The 15,708-nt window shown below is 48.6% G+C and overlaps 1 protein-coding gene across 2 annotated transcripts in view; it reads left to right on the forward strand.

The window, feature by feature from the left end:
• Positions 1–15,708, forward strand: part of SMAD3 (SMAD family member 3) — a 129,979-nt gene that overhangs the window by 15,172 nt on the left and 99,099 nt on the right. Inside the window, exon 2 of one of the 2 annotated variants that reach the window (XM_025390851.1) lies at positions 4,858–4,908. The exons of the other annotated variant lie outside the window; for it this stretch is intronic. Coding sequence (XP_025246636.1) covers positions 4,858–4,908 — 51 coding nt within the window. The remainder of the gene's footprint in view (positions 1–4,857; positions 4,909–15,708) is intronic. 2 annotated transcript variants of the gene reach the window in all.

Here is a 15,708-nt window from a genome sequence, read left to right on the forward strand (position 1 = left end):
TGTGGCTCAGCTGGGTCTTATAAATAGAACAAGATGCATTTCCCCTTTTGCTACCCCACAGACACACGGAGGCATGTGTGGGGGTGGCATGGACAGAGAGTATTCATTACTTATGCTCCAGTGCATCAGATAGTCATCGTGGGAACTGAGCCCTGGTGACACGGGGATGACTAGGCCATCTTGTGGGTAAGCCTGGAAGCGGCTTTTGAGTCTCCTGAGTTGCAGCTCTCCTTACCTTTGCCAGCCTCCCTTCCCGAGCTGAGGCCCTCAGTCTTTCATGCCTGCGTGCTGCGGTAAGCCGGTTGGCCCCTTCCATCTCCAGTCCATCCCACATTCTGTATCGGGCCAGCATCGCTGTATCAGGATGCTTTTGGCCAAAAGCGACTTGAAATCCAACAAACAGCTTTAATCATAAGAGGGCTTATTATCTCCCCTAAGAAGGCTAGAGGCAGGAAATTTCAGACATCAGAAAGGACTCAGGAGCCTTACATCTTTCTTCCTGGCCATCTTCTCTTCAAGCTTGTCTCCTGTTGGTCCAAAGGTGGTCACAGCTGTTACAGATATGCCGTCTACGAACAGTTGCATCCAGGGTCAGAAAAGGGCTCCTATTCCTTGGGGGTCTCTCTTTAGGAAGAAAACCTTTCCCAGGAGCCTCCTGGTATCTTGTCGGTCATTATTGTATCACATGCAATCAATGACAGAAATAATGGACCCTCAGAAGCCTCTTGAGGTCAAGGGCCCAGGCTATTCCTTTGACTCATCAGGGTAATTAGTATGGAGGTAGGTGCTTAGTACATTTTATTTGGGTTGGTGCAAAAGTAATGGCAGTTTTTGCCATCGAAAATAATAGCAAAACTGCCATTACTTAGGCACCAACTTACTAATATTTGTTGGTTGCTGGTGTTCTTCACTAAGAGACTCCTGAACACTTATGTCTTGCTGACTTCTGAGGATGTGATGGTAAGTCTGCCCTCATGGAGCTTGTAGTCAAGGTGGAGAGAAGGTGCTGTAACTGTGTTTGAAGCACCTCCAGAGTAGACTGTGGCAGTCTGGTAGCTTTGGAAGAGGTGTTAAATTGAGGCCCAAGGAGAGAAAAGGACCTGAGAAGCACAGAGGGGGGACTGTCTGGGCCTCTGAGTGCCATACCCAGGGCCACACATTTTGTGATGCAAGCCACGTTGTTTCAGGTTTCAAGCAGTTGCGATTTCTGTCTCCACCCCTCCACCAGTCTTATTTTCCTGTTGACAAATGATAACAACTTGCCCTAGGGTTTGGAGTGGGGGCAGGGCACAGCACTGAGGGGAATCTCCTCCCCCAGGGGAAATTTTCTAAAGGTTCTTGCGGTGTTCTAGCTTCAAAACCATATGCAGTTTAATTGCATGTTTAGTATCTTTGTGCATCTCTCTTGCTTTGAATTTGCTGGAAACTTTCTCTGAAAGCATGTATATGTGAAGACATAAAAATTCTATAAATGTTTAGTGGTTAAAAACAAAGTCCTGGCCAAATTATATAAAGTTTTGCCGTCTTTGGATGGAACTTTCTGCAGATAGGGAATACCCTTGAGTCTTCCTGTCGCAAAGAGCTAGTAACTAACTTCAAGTGTGTAAGTGCCCTTTCATTCCAATTCAGAGAAAACAGAGCCTGTCCCAAGGCCTCATGTTTTGTTTTCCTATTGATGTAGGAGCTGGGATAACTTGGAACCCCAGGGAACATCTCAGAGTTAATTAGTTTTTTGAGGTCTTTCTGTTTTTCTTGCTTGATTAAAAGAGTTGCAGTTTTTGCTTTGATTGTTTAAAAAAAGAATCTATCGCTACTGAACCAAGAGGTGAGGGTTGGCATGGGGTGGGCACTCCAGTAAATATGTAAGTTGTCTTCCTGCCCTCTTGTCCTGGTGGAGCACAGAGAGGCGCCTTTGAGCATGGGCCTGGAACCACCAGCTACTTTCCTGGAAAATTCTTTAGTTTCCAGAAGCAGTGGCCAGGTGAGCCTGGGCATGAAACCAGACGAAGTTGCCCCAGTGTGAGGCTGATTCTATTTGCCTCAGTTCTGAAGTTAATGGTCCAAGTTCACTACTCAGAGAGAGAACGTCAGCATGTGGGGGAGACGGAGGCCCTGATGGCCGTGCCAGGGTGCCCCCAACCCTTTGTTTAACCACGGCTGTGGACCAGTGGTCTCAGATGTTTACCGTCGCCTGTTTATAAGAGGGAAGTGTGGTCATATTTCTATCTCTCTTGTGGGCTGCACGGTTGCCTTACTGGGGTTCATGTGGGAAGTGGTTACCGTTAGGAGGAGGATGAAATAACAGTACTCACAAAAAGGCTTTGATCCAGGGATCTTTTTAAATGTCATCTTTTGGCCACTATGTTTTTTTATTTTTATTTTTTGCTATCTGCTTTAACTTCAACGATGAGAAAATCAAACCATATACTGGACATCATTCTACCCAGCTGGGCTGAGTCAGAATTGCAGTTCAAACTACTTCTGCTGTCCCTGGGTTTCATGTGCTTTCATTGTGGGGTATCTTCCAGATCTGCAGTTCTCCGGAGCTAGGGACCCCTGAGCTCCAGCTGCTCTCTGGACAGTACCTCAACATCCCTACAGTATCTGAAATGGAATGTTTGCCATTTCTTCTTATTTCTCCTCCCACAGCCTACTCTGATGTTCACGATTGCTGGAATCCCCAGGTTCTAAAAAGTATTGAATCAGCAAGTGAACAAATAAAATGAGAGCCAAAGAAACTGTGATCTTAGTGTCTTGTATTCTGGGTGAGGTTGAGGCCTCTTGGCCACTCTTGCTGGTGGAGATAGGCTTTATGACTTTGGGGAAATCAGCTTGACTTCCTGGGTGTTGGCCTTCTCTTCTACAAAATGACAAGCTCAAAGGGGGAATCTGAAAGAATCTATGTATCCATTCTCAGTTTTTCTTTTCTTTTTCTTTTTTTTTTTTTTTTTTTTTTTTTTGAGACAGAGTCTCGCCCTGTCCCCCAGGCTGGAGTGCAGTGGCGTGATCTCGGCTCACTGCAAGCTCTGCCTCCTGGGTTCATGCCATTCTCCTGCTTCAACTTCCTGAGTAGCTGGGACTACAGGCGTCCGCCACCATGCCCGGCTAATTTTTTATTTTTATTTTTAGTAGAGACGGGGTTTCACTGTGTTAGCCAGGATGGTCACGATCTCCTGACCTCGTGATCCGCCTGCCTTGGCCTCCCAAAGTACTGGGATTACAGGTGTGCGCCACCGCGCCCGGCCATTCTCAGATTTTCATGATAGACCTCTGAACTCTCCTTGGCTTCTTGTCTTTGGCTGTTTTCTCAATGCATATATTTTCCTGGGGGACAAATCTTAAGTTTTCATCTGATGGTGTGCCTTCAGAGGTGAACCATTCCTTAGTGACCTATTTAATTGCATTATCATTGTTGTTTAATTCATCACGTATTTACTGAGCTGCTTTTGTTGGTGGTGGTGCCATCAGACACATGGTCCAGGAGCTGCAATGCGCTGCTGATGAGGATGGTCACACATAGCTCTGCGCTCATGGAGCATCCCAGGGTGAAATGAGACCTCACCTGAGATCCGATTCCCAGGCTAGGGGAAATCAGTCTACAGGCAAAGAGGAATTCAAATGTAGCCTGAAGCACAGGTTTTCTGTGCTTCTAGGCACCGACTGGGTTCCAACCGTAGTGCCATAAAAATACAGGAAGGAAGGGAAACGTGTTCACAGGTTGGTTAGAGATTTTGAAACCAACAATCAGCTCTCTCTTATCCATAAGAAACTAGAATCTACTGCTGGCTTCAGTCCCTCAGACCCGCTGCTCAACAAAGTGCCCTTTCAAAACTGGGTTAGACTCTGTGCTAATGGGTTTTTCCATGAACCTCGGACAGCCGACAAGTATATTTTTTGAGGATTATGATCAACTAGGATGCTCGGGAATCTTTAAAGAGAAGCACTCTCTTGGCTATCTTTGCCCTTAATTGTTTTAAGACCGGTGAGGAGACTGAGCCTTTCAGAGATGAAGCATTCAGAGAATGGCCTCTGAAAGCATATGGCTCAGTAAACAACTGACTGGTCCTTTGTCACTATTTTTGTCCAGCGGCTGTCACCGTAGGGGCTCCTCTGGTGTGGAGGAGAGAGAATTAGAGGCAGCAGGCCTGGGTTCTAGGTGTGCCTCATTGTGAACCAGCTTCAGGACCTTGGGTGAGTCACTTTTCTGCCCTGGCCCCTGGCTTCCTCTTCTATAAACTGAAGGTGTCGGCTTAGCAGGATTTTAAAGTTTCTTCTACCTTAAAAATTCTGATTCCTGCACTTGCATTCAAAGAAATGACTCGATTACTCATTTGAATAGTTTCAGAATCACTGTATAGTCAACTCTGGACTAGAAATGGGGGCCTACAGTTGAGGACAGGATGGAAAGAGGTTTAGGGTTCAGGGTGAGCTGTGGGGGCTAGGATTCTTGATTCCTCATGATTTGCAATTTGTTGTTGGTGTTACCATAGAAGATTCTCAACCATGGCTGCTTTTAAAACTTCTGATGCTCAGACCACCCCTGAGACCAGTGAATTTCGAATTTCTACAGGCCAGGCTGGGGAAATCCATATTTTTTAACTTTCCTAGGTGATTCCGGTACGTGGCCAGGATTGAGAATCCCAGCCATAGATGCTTGTGTAAAGCTGTGGTTCAGTGTTACGGGCATCTGTTCTGGATGGAAAGCGATAGTGGTTGGTCAAAAAAATAAAAAACATGTGCACACACAGACAGACACACACACACACACACACACACACACAGAGAGAGAGAGAGAAAGAGAACAGCTCTGGGTTCTGGAAGTGTGTTGATTTGGTCATCACGAGTGCTGGTGGTGAGTAGTTGCCCTGAGGTTTGGAGTCCCAGTTCCCTCCTATCTCTGGGTCAGTGGTTTCTCAACATCTTTGAAGTAGTGAAACCATCTGTAGTTGGTTATTTCTGCTCAGAAACTCACAGTACTAAGTGGGGGGTGGTGCAGGGGGGTGGAGCAGGAATGGATTAAACAGGCCCTTACACATGCCCACACTTTTTTCATGAAACTAAGTTAGAGGCCTTAGCCAACTGCAGCATACCTTAGTGTTGGATCCTTGGCATTGCTCTGGTGGATTCTAGGGGCTGTGGATTCTAGGGGTTCAGAAGGCTGTAGGGATGTGTGTTGCTCCCTGCTGCCTTGGTGAGAGAGTGTCCCTGTCTTTGGCTGAGAGCCTCCTGTCCTGCCACTTCAGCAGCAGTAGCATCTAAACAGCCCTTGAAGGGAATCAGTATCCACAGCCTAAGAAATCTGATGGGACACAGCTGTCTGCATTAAAATATTAACAGAAAAGGTCAAACTGGGAAGGGGCAGCTAGGTTGGAATATCTCATTCAGGTAAAGAGATGGGCTTGTGGATTGTTAATTGGTGTGAAATGAGCCCTAGGAGGGGAGACTATATCAGTGCTGATTAACCTCGAGGGCTTTCACAGATGAAGGGGGATGGTATGAGAAGCTTTACATATAACAAGGTTTGAGATGCAGTTGTAGACACATGCCAGATACAGGTTGCTATTTTCTCAGATCAATGAGGAATCTGTCAAGGCACTCAGAGAAATGGAAAATATAGTTCCCTCAGGAACTATAGTGTCAAATGATAGCAGTGAAGACCTTCTGTGTCCTGGCCACACAGTGAGGATCAGAAGACAGAGCGTGGAGAGTGGAGTGGGACACGTGGATCAAGGAACGTGGACTTGAGCGAGCAAAAGCGAGTCACTCAGGTCCCACTATCACATTGCATATCTTTTTTTTTTTTTTTTCTGAGATGGAGTTTCGCTTTTGTTGCCCAGGCTGGAGTGCAGTGGCGCAATCTCGGCTCACTGCAACCTCCACCTCCCGAGTTCAAGCGATTCTCGTGCCTCAGACTCCCGAGTAGCTGGGATTACAGGCGCCCGCCACCACACCTGGCTAATTTTTGTATTTTTAGTAGAGATGGGGTTTCACTCTGTTGGCCAGGTTGGTCTTGAACTCCTCACATCAGGTGATCCGCCCGCCTTGGCCTCCCTAAGTGCTGGGGTTACAGGCATGAGCCACAGCGCCAGCCTCTTCTCCTTTCTAACATGATGTCAGTGTCTCTGGGAAGCGGCCCGGGGGGGCACCTCATTGGTAGCAAGAATGACCGTGTTCTTGCTCCCATGCAAATTCTCTACTTTCAGAAATAAATTTTCCTCTAGGATTTTTCTTTGTCTGCAAATGGGGGGGGGGCGGTGTTCTTTGTCAGATCCCTGCTTTGATGATTACCGTCTGCCCACCTGAATTTCCTACATAGTTTCAGTTGGAAAGTCTTTTCTTTTTGGACTCTAAGATACCGTGTAATAGGATTGTTTTTGATTTCAGTAGGCACCTGGCACCCTCTCAGCTGTGGCTGCATTTTGGGTATGTTGGGAGTGATTATCTGTGCATCAGAAAACTCAAGTTTGTCATGTGAGCGAGTTGTGTGAGCATCAGTGCAGGGCGGGCTTCGTTAGGCCCTGCCTGTGGCCATGGCTTTCCTTTCCCGGCGCGTGATGATTCCAGATTTCATGGTCACTAGCTGAGTGTAATCAGGAGCAGATAAGAAAGCCCTGTATAGAGCAAAGTATGAATTTCTTCAAGTGTTGAGGGAGGTGGCAGAGGCATTATATAGATGTGTGTGTTTGTGCATGTGTTTAAAAAAAGACTTATATTTTCTGGGCAGCAGAACTTAAGTTTCCAGTAAACATCTCCTCCCTTTTTACTTTACCTTTTAATTTTGTGTTTATGGTCTCTGTGCTTTGAAATTGTTTTTGCTGTGATGCCAGCCCTGCCTGAAGTGGGTGGAGAAAGCCAAGCCCTTTGGAAGCCACGGTTTAGATCAGAGTTCTTGCACTGACATGGCCCAGCTGATTGACAGCTCAGACGTGATCACTCCATCTCAACTAGAAGAATAAAAATAAAAACCTTGAGCTGGAGCGCCGAGGGGCCCGCATTTGTTAGTTTATCCCCCAGTCTCACTTTTATCACAGGAGGGGTAATAAAGTGCTGCTGTGTATAAGTCTGGTCTGCGGTTGGTTTTCTGGAGCCCCAAACCTGGGACTAATTCTCCCTGGAGCCTGTGGCCCAGAAGATGGGTGCACAGTAGGGTTCCTTGATGCTAAATGGCTCTCCCGATTGACTTGAGATCTCACTGTTCTTGTCTTAGCTTTACTTGTTGGGTTGGAGGAGGTGAGGTGGGTGGGCAGTGGCCTAGGGAAGCCCACGATAGAAACACTGGGGCAGAGAATCCAGCCCAGGCCAGGTGGAGAGCATCAGCCAGTGTGAAAACATGTGGAAGGGAGGGAGGCAGGCAAGAAAAGCTGTGGGAGAGAAACCCACAAATGCAGCAAAACTGCGTAGGGCCCAAGCGGTGGGGCGGCAGCGAAGGAAACACAGTGGTGTTTGGCTGATGCTTCACGCCACTTTTAGTTCAGCGCTGCTAGGAAGGCTATTTCAGAATGCTCCCGAGTGGGAGGGGGCAGCTGCTCTGGGGTAAGAAGGGGATGCTAAGGCCGGGTGCGGTGGCTCATGCCTGTAATCACAGCACTTTGGGAGGTCGAGGTGGGCGAATCACGAGGTCAGGAGTTTGAGACCAGCCTGACCAATACGGTGAAACCCTGCCTCTACTAAAAATACAAAAATGAGCCAGGTGTGGTGGCGATCGCCTGTAGTCCCAGCTACTCGGGAGGCTGAGCCAAGAGAATCACTTGAACCCAGGAGGCAGAGGTTGCAGTGAGCTGAGATCACACCACTGCACTCCAGCCTGGGTGACAGAGCAAGACTCTGTCTAAAAAAAAAAGAAGGGGGTGCTGGGAGCATGTGGGTGGATAGGGCTGACTAGGGCTGACTAGGTCACCTTTGTCAGGGTGACCTTTCTCCAGAGAGCCCAGTAGGCTCAGAAGGAAGGACCCTCAGCACCCTGGCCCACACAGTTCCCCGGGAGACCCCAAATAAAGCATTTGCACAAACAGTCCTGAGTGGAGCACACCTAGCTACCTTCTCTTGCAAAGTGAGCCTTTTAAAAAGGGGTGTATGGCTGCTTACTTTTGAAGAGGCCAGGCTAGGAGACCCCAGAGGGACACCCAGAAAACCCAGATGAACCTCCTCCATCTGCTATCCCTGCCAGATGACCCTTGCTGCTTTACTGTTTTTTTTCTTTGAGCCGCTTGGTGATCTCGAATAGCAGAAAAATGAGCCAGATTTCCTTCAATCTATGCCAGTCTTCATCCCCAGCCTCCCAGTGGGGCGATGAGTCACACCAGTGGGAAAGTGCTCTGTATACTTGATCATGTGCAGAGCACTTTCCCATTGTTTTATCTTTACAACCGCCCTGGGTGGAGACACGGCAAAGTGGTCCTATCCCTATTTTGTAGGCGATCAGGCACAACTTACAGTTAGTGCAGGAGCAGGGACTGAGGCCAGCCCTCAGTTCTTCGACAGAGTTCTTTGTCTATGCTGTGTTGCCTCAGAAAGAAATGCCCATGGGGAGTGTGTGTGCGTGGGCATTGTGCTCTCCTCGTGTCCCTCAGACAAGAATGAATTCTTTTCCAACTGATGTCACTGGGAAAGGGGGACACCACTACTTTCCTGCATACTGCACTTTACAGTTTACAAAGCACTTACCCACACGTGATTCCGTTTCATCTCCCAGACAGTCCCTGGAAGTAGGTGCTCGTCTGGATGAGCAGGCGCAGACTTGGAGAGGCTGACTTGGCCCAGGGCATATAGCTAGAAAGCAGCCAGGCAGTAAGTGGGTGGCACCGCTGGATGCTGGGGGTGGGGAAGCATGAGCTGGATGGAGCATTTGGTGGTCTAACCAGTAGCCAGCAGTGGTGTTGGGGTTTGCTGCCCTCACCTCTGAAGCCACACAAGGCTCCTGCTTCCTGAGGGTCACCCTCTCCTGGAGGGCTGCCCCCGCGTGGGAGCGTGGACAAGTGTGCACAAGGGGGAGGCACACCAGGCACACCCACCCCTAAGGGGGTGGGACAGGTGGCACTGGGAATGGCTGGAGTCGGGGTTCACCTGCTCGGGGTCCGGCCTTCCCGTTTTGCAGGACTGAGAGGCGGGCTCTGAAGGAATGCAGTGCTTAGAATCTCGATGCCTGTCCTGGGGTAGTGGGAAGAGCAGGGAGTCTGGAGTCCGATTTTGCCGAAAATTCCAACTTTGCTGCTGCGTAGCTCATGAGACAGGCATTTCACCTGTTGGAGTTCACTCTGAACTTCAACTTGGGGGTACTCAGATTTCCTTCGGAAGCTGTGAAGGAGTCCCCTGCCACAAGTTACTCCCCTGTTCAGAAGTGACTTGACTGATCGTCTAGTCCAACCCCATGATTGACAGCTGGGGAAACTGAGTTTCCTGAGCAGGGCAGTGACTTGCCCAAGTCGCTTGTTGGGAAGAATGGGGCAGGATGATGATGATGATGTCCACTTCTTGGGGAGGACGGGGAAGGGTGGTAAACCCTTCTCAACGCTTGCTTATGGGCTCTGATGTGAACCACTCAGTATTGGCTGACTCCTGGTTTTCCAAGTGTTTAGAGGCTGAGCTGAGGTCCCTGGGGTTTTGGAAGGCAGACTCACATTTCACTGAAAGCCCTAGATGCTTCTCCTTACTGCAGTTCCCCTCCCCAGCACTCCCGCCTCTCTGTTTTCTCGGGCTTTAAATCAGCTTTGGCTTGGGTCTGAAAGTAACCCATGACAGCGGTAAGCCTGCCGATCTGTTGTGTGCGGTGTTTCAGCTAAAATATTACAAACAGACCACCAAACTGTGTTTGGTCCAAGGCCAAGCCCCTCCCTCCCCACTTGAGCACTTGATTACCTGCTGTAGGGTTGCATCTTGAGCTCCGTGGAGGAAACTGTTTATTTCAGGGCCGTTAGAGTGCTGTGTGGGAATCCAGGAGAATTTATTGTATTGTTAACATCTGGTTTCATGGAGTCTGTTTCTTTTGATTTTAATTGTGCCCTCGGGAGAGAAAGATCCTCGAAATGGTGGAAAAAGAAGATACCACCTTGCCGTGGCACACACATTGCTGCTGTGGTACATGGTGGACGTGGCTGAACCAAGTCCCCTTATTCTTTGAACATCCTTGCGTATTATTCCTGCTTCCTCAGCCGTCTCCAGGCACCAGTCTCCTCTGGAGGGATTTCCCGGATGGCTGCCAGGCCAGAGCCTGACAGGAGAGATAGGACCTGCCTCCACGGTAACAAATGGCTGAAGGCGGTTTGGGGTGTTGCCAGTAGCCTTCTCTTTCACAGTGGCTGAGGATCCGGTGTTGCGGTGATACATGATGTGACCTCTTCAACCAGTGAGTCACTCACCCCCAGATAACCACCCGGTACTTTCAGGGGAAACCGTTGTATCATTGTGGCTGTGGCCATGGTTTCTCCAAAATAAGGTGTTTTTAGAAATGAAAGTACAGGGATTGGTTTCCTTAGATTTGTTGTCATGGATTCATAGATCCCCAACCCTTTTCACGTAAAGACTCACCTCTGTTTCCTCTTAAATTGTATACTTGGTGTCTGTTTTGTATATTAATAACAACTGACACTCTTCTAAAGTTTTTTGGGGAAAGAAAACATAAGTTTAACTCTTAATTCTAGAAGGTAAAAGCCTTCTAGAATTGTCCATTTGCATAAGCATTTTTATATTGCTGTAATCAGTGTATTAGTCAAACGGGAAGGAGGAACTACATCAGATTTTTAGCACAAAGGGAATTGAATACGGGACCTTGGTTACACAGGTGGTATAGCAGCTGAGAAGCCACACATGGGAAGGTGAGGTGACCCAGAGCTTGGAGGAGGCCGCTGCCGCCTTCAGGCTGGAGGGACAAAGGGAACAACAGGTGGTGTTCCCAGAGCCCAGGGTCTGTCTAGAGCAGTTGCAGCTGCTTCTAAAAATGCTGACCCAAGGTAGAAAGGGAGAAGGGGGAGAAACAGCTTGGCCTCTCCCTCCCTCCTGCCCTCTGCTTGCCATGAGAGCCTCCTATTATTTAAACCCTGCCGGAGGCCTCCTGATCTGGAGTCTGCAAAGTCAGGGCTCAGCCCCAGGGAGGACACAGCAGAGCACAGGGAGATGAGGGGTGGATCAGAGGGCAGACTGGACCTGGACCAGCACAGGGTGAAAGCCTGATGCTCTAATTTTATGTTTTATCAGCATTTTCTTATATGTAGCTTTCATAATTACACATATTTTATCAAGTAGGTGAACTGCATTTAACCATTCCCCAGCTGTTCGGTGAACACTTTAAATTACTATACATCAGCAGTTCTCAAAGTGTGGCCCCGGGCCAGCAACGTCAGCATGACCAGGGAACTTACTAGGAATGCAGAGTCTCAGACCCCGCCCCCAGGCCTCTTGGATCAGAAACCCTGACTGCGGGCCCAGCAGTCTGCATTTTATACACTCTCCGAGGGCTGCTCATGTGCATCTGAGCTTGAGAACCGTGATTATAGACAATGATGCGCTGTGTGGAAGCGGGTGGTGGGATACTGAGGGTGCTGGGGGTAGAAGTGGTGGAGGGAGTTTATTCAGAGGAATGTGGTATAGCTGAAAAGGCACAGGACTCCAGGGCTGTTCTCCTTTAGGCCCAAGCCTGCCCTTGCTCTTAACCTCTTAATGGGTTTCTTCTTTTTTCTGTTAAACAGCTAAAAGTATCAAATCATGGGGTTGCTGTGAGGGTTAAATGTAATAACAGGCATGATGTTCCGTATATGTTGGGTCTTCTGGAGCTTTGGGGAAGGAGGCGTGGCAATAACAGCCAGCTTCTGCGTCATGGAAAATGGCCACCATGCCCATTCCTGAGTTGTGTGGTCTGAAAATCAATGATGAACACTTAGGAGGCTCATAGCCTGCTTTGAGTCAGTAGGAAGACTGGACTTGAGAGTTTGGAATCTATAGTCTAACTTCCCTTCCCCACTCTGTCTTTGTAAATGGTGCTCATCTAACCCTACAGTTAATACTATCTTGTCACTCATGTCTGGCCACTTGTTAGAGGGGAAAGAACCCTGGTGTCAGGACAGGACTCCCGGCTCCCCAAGCTGGCTGTGTATTCTGGGGCATATCCTTAACCTCTCTGAGCTGCACTTTTCTGATCTGTCAAACCTCTACGTTGATGCAAGTCAGGTGCGATGATGGACACAAAAACTGCCTTGCACACCTTAGCAGGCCTGTGAAGATAAAGCCTTCAGGATCCACACCTTTGCCAGGGCCCACGCCAGCCCTGCCACCTCCGTGAACCTCTCATTCCACTGCCAGTGCAGGGGTGCGTAATCAGGATTTGCCAGTGGAGGTAGGAAGGGTGGCTGGATTGTCACGCTGCTGGCACCCAGATGATGTTGGTAGCAAACTGGGGTCATCTATGCACTTTGCTGTCTCTCAGTCTTCCCAGCAGCCCTGTCAAGCAGGGAGTCTAGCAAGAAGTGGCCAAGGCGCAGATTGTTTAAGAGGAAGGATGTGAGCAAACTGGATCCCAAGAGGACAGACGGAGGCCCACTTTGCCTCAGAGTCCAGAGAGCTGCTGCTGCTAAGAAGGGAAAGAGGAACTGGGTCAGTGCGCCTGCTGACTTGCAGCGCTGTGTTGGCATGCGAGGTAGTGCTGGTTGGGAGGTCGTTACCTGAAGGAAGCAAAGGCAGCTGGCGGTTCCTATCTTTTTGCCTCTGGCAGCACCTAAAAGAAGCCTCTTGGGCCAATAGGAGGATGGACTGTCCCCGGCTGCAGAGTTCTGTGAAGTGCTGCGGACGTGTTCGTTGATCTCATTTGGTGCCTCCCTCTGTTGATGGCTCAGGAAGCCGAGGCTCTGAGAAGGCACATGGTTTACCCGAGGGGACGCAGGCGAGGAATCTGAACCCAGATTGCATTTTCTGGTCTAGGGCTCTTTGTGTGACCACGGTGCTTCCCAGACCCACACTTCTAGTGTTCCAGGCCCTTGACCACCCATCCTGTGGAGGGGTCCTCAGGGCAGGCAGTGGGACCACCTGAGGCCTGTGTGGGGTGGCCTGTGGTGTGAGGGACCCAGGAAGTCAGCCTGTGTCTGGGCAAATCAGAAGATGTGGCCATCTACCAGCCATCAGATGTTCCCATACACTTAGGGCTGTGACCAGAAGTGGCATCAAGATGGGAGGTGAAGCTTCTGGGACCAGAGAACCAGCTGCTCCTATTCACTCTGCTTTTGGCTCCCTCATCCCACCATCCCACCCCGTGGCTCCTCCTGAGTAGGGCTGAGGGCATTTACCTGGCTTTCTTCTAAGGCAGACTTGGCACGAGAGAATCTCATTCAATCTCTGCTCAAAATTGCTACCCTGAGGAGAGGGCTGTGACCAGGCAGGGCAGGGTGTGATAACATGGAATCCAGGGCCTGCTGGAGCAGGCCCTGATGAGTGTAAATAACTGTGTTATAGGCAGGACCTGAGCTTTTCACTTCATAAATATACATTACTTCTAATGTGGCCAGGGCCGAGCTAAAGATCATAATTATGTGAGATCTGCTTTACAGACATTTAGGGAAATGTGTGGGGCTGCACTGATGTAGGCAAAGATGTGGCCACATACATTTAACATGTGTCTCAAAGGAGCCTTTGCTTTAACCCTGTATCAGACTCTGCCAGGGTGCTCCTGACTTGATGTCCCAGAGCATTTGGAATCAGAGTTGCGCTCTTTTTTCTTGCATTAAATGCACTTGAGTTTTAACCCAGCTTCTGGACGGATGGCAGGGCCGCATGAGGGGGTCTCCATGGGTGGGGATAAGTCCAGAGAAGTCAGCTGAGCTGACTGGGCAGGTCTTGCATAAGTCACGCCATTTCTCTGAGCCTCAGTTTCTCCAGCAGTAAAATGTTACTTGTCTCTTAGGGTTGTTGTAAGGTTGAGTTAACGTGTATACAAGGCATTGCTTGGTGTTTACCACCTTGCTGTGAGCTGGTAAATGGTTGATTGGTCCCTTCCTCTCCCCTTGATGTTAAGCATATTGAAAGATGGCCACGTGCTCACCTCTCCTGCTTTACTGGGTGGACAAAGGAGCTGTCACACAGTGTGGCAGCCTCAGAAAGGTTACAGAAGGCCAGTAAAGTTTTCCGGCTCAGCTGGTCCTGAGGCAGGTGAGCATTAAACCCAGATCCTTTTTGTGTTTTAGTATTGGATCCTTTGGCCGACATATCTGAGACCCAGGGCCTCGGAGTGTGGGGTCCTAACCTAATTTGTCTTTGGATGAACTGGCCAGTAAATGGAAGGACAGCTGTGGAAGTGTGTCTCAAACCTGTCCTTACGCAGGTGTGGCTGGCATCAAGGCCAGCTTCATGGGCACATGACGAGTGCAGTCACACAGAGTTCATGTTCAGGAGGGCCCTATGCTTGGTTTAATGCTCTGCTGTCACCATCTTGAAATTCTTTTTTTCTTTTGTTTTTGGCTCTTGTTGCCCAAGCTGGAGTGCAATGGCTCAATATCGGCTCTCTACAACCTCCGCTTCCTGGGTTCAAGTGATTCTCCTGCTTCAGCCTCCCAAATAGCTGGGATTACAGACACCCGCCACCATGCCCAGCTAATTTTTTTTTTTTTTTTTTTTTTTACTAGACATGGGGTTTCACCATGTTGGTGAGGCTGGTCTCGAACTCCTGACCTCAGGTGATCCACCAGCCTTGGCCTCCCAAAGTGCTGGGATTACAGGTGTAAACCACTGCATCTGGCCATCTTGAAATTCTTAATAATTTTATCTTTGACCTAGTGTTTTGGAGCATGAGCATGGGTAGAGATGTGGGCAGTATGTGAGCCTTGAGCCTTCTGCTCCATTCACATGTAGCTCCATTCACATGTAGGTCAACCAGACTTCTGCTGGACCTGCAATGTGGGGGAGTTGAGTGAGAGTCAAAGCGAGTATGAGATGTCACATCTGCAACTGAGTAGGCGGGGACCCTGACAGTCCTGATGCTTTCCATCTGAACTGGAGCTTGTCTTGGACGTAGAAAGAAGGCGATGACATTCTAAGAAACATCAATGACCAAAGAGCCCCATCATATCCTTTATTAATCATGTCACTTCCCTTGCACCAACCACTTATACTGCAAATGATGACGGAAGAAGGAAGAGGAAAGATAGGGCACCCGTAATGCCTTTTCTTCTCAGATCTTCCTCACTCCCCAGGAAGCATAAAGAGTGATGGTAGAATGGACAGTATCGAGAAGCGAAGTAAAAACGATTGAGATAGCTTTATGGATGTTTCTCTGGTTCTGGTACGTCACAAAATGCATATCCAAGCCCTAAAATACAATTCATGTAATGTTGGTGATTCCACATACTGGTTAAAGGCTTTTTATATTTGCAGTTAAAACTGGCATCACACAATATAAATAGTAGTGGTAAAATTCATGCTAATTCATGCAATTTAAAATTTTAATGTTGCTTTACTTAGAATAATATTAAATAGCAAATTAAAAACATGACACATCAAGAGAGAGACTGTGGAAGAAAGAGAAAAAGCTTTCTATTTTAGTACCATGATTGGTACTTTTTTTTTTTTTTTGCCTTTTGCACAAAGGGTTCCATATTTTCGTTTTGCACTGGGCCCCACAAATTATGCAGCCAACCCTGACTGGCGTCCTGGGGCTGGAGGTCTCAGGCTGGTCTTGCACGGGCAGCCTCTAGATCCCTGGTCTGCTCACATTGTCTCCTGGGTTGCGGAGCC

This window comes from Theropithecus gelada, chromosome 7a, assembly GCF_003255815.1.
Source record: "Theropithecus gelada isolate Dixy chromosome 7a, Tgel_1.0, whole genome shotgun sequence".
Classification (NCBI taxonomy): Eukaryota; Metazoa; Chordata; class Mammalia; order Primates; family Cercopithecidae; genus Theropithecus; species Theropithecus gelada.